This window comes from Triticum aestivum, chromosome 2D (genome assembly GCF_018294505.1).
Source record: "Triticum aestivum cultivar Chinese Spring chromosome 2D, IWGSC CS RefSeq v2.1, whole genome shotgun sequence".
Lineage (NCBI taxonomy): Eukaryota > Viridiplantae > Streptophyta > Magnoliopsida > Poales > Poaceae > Triticum > Triticum aestivum.
Genome location: NC_057799.1, coordinates 119,454,666 through 119,461,916, shown reverse-complemented (window position 1 = coordinate 119,461,916; position 7,251 = coordinate 119,454,666). Strand labels below are relative to the sequence as shown.

Sequence of the window (7,251 nt, the reverse complement as noted above, 5' to 3'; positions counted from 1 at the left end):
GGGGGGGGAGGAATAGCAGTTAGCAGTACTATATCATTGAATCGATCCTTACAGTAAATGTGTGTTGTTGCTTGTCTTTACCATAGCTTTCTTTGACAACTTTCCCAGCTACTATTCGCTTCCCCATACATTTTGAGTGCCTTTTGCCGCTGTCATAACCAAAGGAGGGTCCACATTACCATTCCAAAGAGATACTGGATGCGCTAGTGCAAGAAACACCAATGAGTACCTTTTCTCGTGAACCTTTTGTTTGAATAAGACAGTATCACCTCGACAGACATCGCCTAATTGACAGACCATGGTCAACTGCCTTTGATAATTTTGTATGTGGATAAGAGAAAGCTTCCATGACAAGTGGGATCTCACCTTTACAGTTAATACAAAAGGATGACCGAGGATAAATCTTCTCTGGATCTTCGTCTTTGAACCTATTTCAGAAATGCCGCATCACCATATAACAGGGGATTTTGGATTAAAGGAAAAACAAGAACAAAAATAATAATGCAGGGAGTGTTTTTTAAAATGTGACTTTCGATATCAAATGCAATAGCTATTTGTCCCGATAGTTGAGGACAAGCACCAATTTACTGAATATTCATGACTAGGACATATCTAATAACGAACCTACGATGCAGCATTATTCTTTCGACACAAGTTGCTATGTCCCCAACTTGGGGAAGACCATTATTCTTTAAATATGCTTTGCACTCCGCCAACTTAATACCATCCAGGTTTCTCCCTCCTACAAGAAAATATTGATCATTATATCATGTAGGAAACACGAGAGTACTCTCAGATATAAGGACCATGATGTTCAATAAATAAGAGAGTACTCTCAGATATAAGGAGCATGATGTTCAATAAATTCATGTTTTGCTCTGGAACAAACAGAGCGAAAGCAAGGTCTAGCTTTATCATATAGCAAACATGACAGAAGTCGTGCCAAAGATTCCAGCTCAATTCAACCACTGGTTTACATTGAAGTTGGTCCTGTCAATTGCTCATATCCATTTCAACAACCATTCTGCCTATATTTCAAAACAAACTATACCTGTCTACAAAAATATCTACATAATTTGGGGATCCTATTTCTTCAGGTGAAGCTGTGATATTCAATATGACTAAGAGGCAGACCACATTCTGCGACTAAATTCAGTTGCACTAGATTCCTCCAACCAGCATGTTATCAGACTGAGTTTCCCCTGGATGTATCCCACCACGAACAACGCTAATTCTCAACAGCAACAGGGTTCCAGCGTGCAGCATCATCCACGGTGTCCAATACCACTCAAAGAAGACTATGTTTCGGGACTTGATTGAGTTACACTATATTTTATAACTTGATTAAGTTGCACTAGATTTTACTAAGCCACGAAGGTACTTCCCGGCAGGGTTCTAAGCTTACAGTATGCAGAACTATCCACAAGTTTATTAGATCAACAGTGCCAAGCCCATGCCACGTTTTCCAAAAATCAAACAGCACCTGAGTTTCAAAAATCTCGCCTGCTTATAGAACGCAATCATCCGAATTACGGCCGAGAGCAAACGAGGAAGGGATAGAGGTGCTTACGCCGGAGGAGATCGGCGATTTTTGTGCAGGCAGCCTCGCTCAGATCCGCGCCGGGCCGGTCCGCCTCCGCTTCCCCCTCGTTCCCGGCGCTGCTGCCTTCTTCATCGTCGTCCTCTTCGTCGCCGTCGCTGTCGCTGATGTCGACGTAGCTCTCGCCGCTATCGCTGATGTCGACGCAGCTCTCGCCGCTGTCGCTGATGTCGATGTAGTCTTCGTCGCTGCCGGGCTCCTCCTCCGACGACGACGACCCGGACTCTTCGGATCCGCCGGCATCGGAATCCGAGGAGATGTCGATGGGCGCGTGGCCCTCTTCCTCATCTGCCGCCGCCGCCGCGGCGCGCCCTCTTGTTACCGGCATCGCGGCGTCCTGGGCGCCTCCCGATCGCCTTCCGCCGCGCCGCCGTGCCGCCGCTTTCCCCTCGGCCTTCGCGTTTTTCCCCTTTTGTTTGCCTCGGAGAAAAATGGAAAGGCGGATTTATATTGCCTTGTCAGACCAGCAACGTCTACAGCCTCTCCACAAGTAACGTCAATAAGTTCCAGATATTCAAATTTTGAATGAGCGGCCGTTGGGTTTGGACATTTAGATTGGCATGTTCCACCTCAACGGCTCAGATCAGAGCTTAGCTTGCAAATGCCATGGTAGCTGTTTTGGTAACTACTCACTCCGTCCCATAATATGCTTACGTATTTGAGGGAGTAGTACTATTTGGACAAAATTTTAGTAGTACCAGCTGTATAGATTTTTAGGGAAATCGGTTTTAAGTTGTTGTTTTGTTCAAGTTGGCCGATACAATACTTTGTTTGGACCTATAAACTTTAAATATGGCCACCCATGAGACAAAAGTATTAAATAGATTTTTATCTTTAATTTCTCTTCTCTCTAATTTTCTGTCGCCCTGATCTCTCTCTCCCTCAACGAGCACACATGTATCGCCGACGAGACCCTCATGGTGTCGACATTCAGATACCTTCCTGCTACTGATGCATCAACTATGGTCGAGCATGATGCCTTCTCCGTCACACCTTGAGGGTGGAAGAAGCAGTGGCGAGGCCAGCCTAAACAATCTGTGGGGTCATTGCAAATTTTCTGAAAATTTTCCTTCACAATGTACAATAACTGTACAGTGTTCTTAGGCTGTTTTTGTCAAAGGCTGTGGGGTCAGCTGACCCCACAGGTAACACATAGAATCGCCACTGGAAGAAGCGGACGACAGTGACATGTTATCAAGATGATGACCCTCAAGGGACGATAGTAGTTGAACCCTTCAGGGGCAAAGGCGGTGTTGCCTGTTGTGGTGGCAAAATCATCACTGAATGCTTCAAGGGGCCAGGGCGGTGTTGCATGTTGTGGTGGCGAGTGGCGAGATCAACATTGCGAGAAGAACCTCACATATCTGGGACTGGCTTTTGGGACGATGAACCCATGACTAGGGTTGGTTCACGGGGAGCGAATTTTTGAATATCTGTAAATTATCACGAAACGTGAAAGTATGAGCGTAGGCAAAATCAGTTGTAGTGATAATTAAAATAATTATGGTATCTAAAAATAATTGAGAGCTTCTCGCAAGTCTCACGTGCCATCTTTTCAAAAAAAGTCTCACATTTCTCAAGCGTGCGTTTGGTTTGAGCTCAATTTCATCCTACCAAATAAATTAGCCACTCAAAATTTTGGTGATTTGTTTTAGGGAACATCATTGCACTTTATTGGCCAACATCATTGCTCTTGTTACAATATCAAGCGGGGCAACTAGCCAAATATGGCAACCAACATCAAGAGATAAATGAGAATTTAGCTACACTATCTGCCTTTTGGTTACTCTTATGACTTCCATAGACAAGACGACGGTCATCGAAATCCCTTGCACGAGCAATGATTACCCTGACGATCATCCGCTAGAGCTTGAGCTTCTCGACGCGCTAGGGCTTCAAATGTTGAAACATCAGAGATACTCGTGTAAGTTACCAACAATTAGCCAAGATATAGGCATGGTTGATCCTGGCATACACCAGCCACAACTCCTCTGTCGCCATTTTCTAGATAGTGCACCATCAACATTGAGCTTCATAAGACCAGTCGGGGGAGGAATCAAAGGAAGCCGTTGTGGTCTTCCACTGCTCACATAAAAAAGTATTCTACAACTTATTTGTAGTAATATCAAGATCAAACAAAAAGGAATTGACGAACATATGTGTGCACATTGGCGACTAAACTCGTTCTCATGTATAGCTTTGCACCGAGCCGTCCAAACCCCCAAAGAGTCATTACCATACGTAAGAAATCTGCATTTGATAGCGATCCCATCACAGAAAATAGCTAGTGCTTAGCATTAACTTCTATTGTGTCGATCATATGCTCAGGAACTTCTTCATTAGGCAGAGCTCAAACACATCTCAACGTGGAGCAGTCAAGCAAGGAATGATGCCATGAGTCTTGAGAACCACATAATGAGCGATTAGGAGTGCTAGACATATTTCCATGGTGAAGATCATAACATGGGATTGACTGTTGGGCAAGTCTTCGTAAAAACACCTTAATGTTTGCATTTCTACTGTTAGCGAACGTAGTATTTTAAAAAATTCCTACGATCACGCAAGATCTATCTAGGAGAAGCATAGCAACGAGCGGGGAGAGTGTGTCCACGTACCCTCGTAGACCGAAAACGGAAGCGTTTAGTAACGCGGTTGATGTAGTCGAACGTCTTCGCGATCCAACCGATCCAAGTACCAAACGCACGGCACCTCCGCGATCTGTACACGTTTAGCTCGGTGACGTCCCTCGAACTCTTGATCCAGTTGAGGCCGAGGGAGAGTTTCGTCAGCACGACGGTGTGGTGACGGTGATGATGAAGTTACCGGCGCGGGGCTTCGCCTAAGCACTACGACAATATGACCGAGGTGTAAAACTGTGGAGGGGGGCACCGCACACGGCTAAAGATCAACTTCTGTGTCTATGGGGTGCCCCTCCCCCGTATATAAAGGAGCGAGGGAGGAGGCCGGCCGGCCCCTAGAGGTGCGCCCAAGGGGGGAGTCCTACTCCAAGTAGGAATCGGCTCCCCCTTTCAACCTCCCCTTGGGGGGGGGGGGTGCGCGCCACCTCCTGGCTGCTGCCCTCTCTCTTCCCTAAGGCGCACTAAGGCCCATTACTTTCCCGGGGGGTTCCGGTAACCCCTCCGGCACTCCGGTTTTATCCAAAACTATCCGGAACACTTCCGGTGTCCGAATAACATGGTCCAATATATCAATATTTATGTCTTGACCATTTTGAGACTCCTCGTCATGTTTGTGATCTCATCCTGGACTCCGAACAACATTCGGTCACCAAATCACATAAACTCATAATACAAATCGTCATAGAACGTTAAGCGTGCGGACCCTACGGGTTCGAGAACTATGTAGACATGACCGAGACACATCTCCGGTCAATAACAAATAGCGGAATCTGGGTGCTCATATTGGCTCCTACATATTCTACGAAGATCTTTATCGGTCAAACCGCACAACAGCATACGTTGTTCCCTTTGTCTTCGGTATGTTACTTGCCCGAGATTCGATCGTCGGTATCATCATACCTAGTTCAATCTCGTTATCGGCAAGTGAAAGGATCGATACGGTCGACTAGAGGGGGGGGTGAATAGGAGACTACAAATTTTACTCTTTCTTGTCAATTTTAAGGCTTAGCGGATAAAAAGGGTTCACTAGATATGCAACTAGGTGAACACAACCTATATGACAAGCAAGTTCTAAGCTAAGTATGCTGGGCAACAAACTAATTAGCAAGCCAACAAGCATACAAGGCTAAGTAAAGTGCGGGAAAGGATTAACCACAAGTGAGACGAGGACGCGGATTTTATCCCGAAGTTCACTCTTCCTTGGGGAAGAGCTACTCTCCGTTTGGAGCGGTGCCGGAGCCAAAGCTTGCGGAACGCCACCGAAGGCTCACCGTAATCTCCTTCGAGTCACCCCCAACGGATGAGCCTCGAATCACTCGGGGTTGGTCTTGAAGGCGACCACCACACCTTTACAAACTTCTCCGGAGCACACCACAAGCAAGGAAGCTTCCGGAGGAACCTCTAACCGCCTAGGAGCCCAAGCTCCAAGAGTAACAAGTCATGGTGGATGAATGTTGCGGGGAATGCGATTTGGTTTGGTCAAAGTGTAGATCGGGTCTTGCTCTCCCAATCCCCAAAGTTTCAACAAGATTGGGTGGAGGATTGAGAGTAGTGAGCAAAATGGGGTGTAGCAATGGAGGAGCTCAACAAGACATTAGGGTTAGGGGATGGAGGAGGAAGAAGGGGGATTTTATAGTGTTCTTGGCCGGGAGGGGATTTCTGCCCGTTGGACCCCGTGCGCACGGGCCAAGTCAGCCCCGTGCGCACGGGGTGTCCAGTGAGATGCGAGGTACCCCGTGCGCACGGGCCAAGTCAGCCCCGTGCGCACGGGGTGTCCAGTGAGTTTCGAGGTACCCCGTGCGCACGGGCCAAGTCAGCCCCGTGCGCACGGGGTGTCCAGAAATATTCTGACTACCCCGTGCGCACGGGGGTCAGAGACCCCGTGCACACGGGGTGTCCAGAAGATTTCTGATGAAAACATCACAGGACACCACGGCAAAGCACACAACAAGTGGAATATCTGAGGAGGTGTAGGAGGGCTGGTGTATCTGTCTTGGAGGCATTCCCACACGACACTAATTCCACGAAGACCCCTCTTGATAGTGCGGTTTTAACTACGACTCAAATCGAACCAAAACGGAAAACCTCCGAGTCGCCGGTAACCACGCCTTTGATCTTTTTGGACTGGGGGGTCGCACACCTCCATCAATGGACACCTTGGAACCAATGTCCTGAGATAAACTTTAGCAACCAACATTAGTTCCACTAACCACATTGTCATCACACCAAAATATAATCTAAGTGATACTTGCACTTTCAATCTCCCCCTTTTTGGTGCATTGATGACAACATGGTTAGGACATGGCATATAGGATACAACTTAAGTAAACAGCCATGCGACAATAGTTGATCAAAGGAGCTCCCCCTATATATGTGCAAGGAAAAAAAATGCTTGATTATGCATCAAGCACACACATATGAGGCTCCCCCTAGATCCACATTGTCAAGGCATGTGATCAACATAATAAAACCCAACACGGTGCCTAGATCACATGCAAGTGTGGTGAGCAGAAAACGTGAGACTAACATATAGAAGCTTGATCATACTCCACAAGATATATCAACATAAGCATAGATAAATTCCATAAAGTAGATAGTCTCTCACATAGACTATGCTCACGACCACACCGCGAAAGCAAGTAAATAAGAGTATCTCAAGCCAAATAAACACAACCAAAACAAACGAGAAACGAGGCCTTGAGATCTCACCCAACTGAAACCAACTGCAAACGCCCCTAATAGAACACTTCTCCCCCTTTGTCATCAAGACAACAAAAAGGGAAAAGGCGATGCTAACGAGACTCTAGACAAGAGGAGGTGCGCTCGAAGCATCATCATCATCATCAAAGTGCCATCCCCCCAAGGGAAAAGAACGAGCTGTGGCCACACTGTCGATGTCCTCGGACCCTGGACCAACCTCCTCACCAGCTGCAGCACGCTCAGCCTTCTCCTGACGCCTCACCAGCTTGCCCTTGTTGATCTCCTTGACCTGACGGCGCTGAATGGACTGAC

The 7,251-nt window shown here is 47.0% G+C and overlaps 1 protein-coding gene across 14 annotated transcripts in view; it reads right to left on the bottom strand.

The window, feature by feature from the left end:
- LOC123052063 (zinc finger CCCH domain-containing protein 62) overlaps positions 1 to 2,065 on the bottom strand; it is a 9,878-nt gene extending 7,813 nt beyond the window's left edge. For all 14 annotated transcript variants that reach the window (XM_044475116.1, XM_044475119.1, XM_044475115.1 and 11 more), the window contains exons 1-5: positions 1,571 to 2,065; positions 625 to 742; positions 367 to 428; positions 230 to 284; positions 53 to 149 (exon numbers count right to left, since the gene is read on the bottom strand). In XM_044475116.1, coding sequence (XP_044331051.1) covers positions 53 to 149; positions 230 to 284; positions 367 to 428; positions 625 to 742; positions 1,571 to 1,928 — 690 coding nt within the window. In that variant the 5' untranslated portion in view covers positions 1,929 to 2,065. The remainder of the gene's footprint in view (positions 1 to 52; positions 150 to 229; positions 285 to 366; positions 429 to 624; positions 743 to 1,570) is intronic.
- Between the last annotated feature and the right edge of the window lie 5,186 nt (positions 2,066 to 7,251).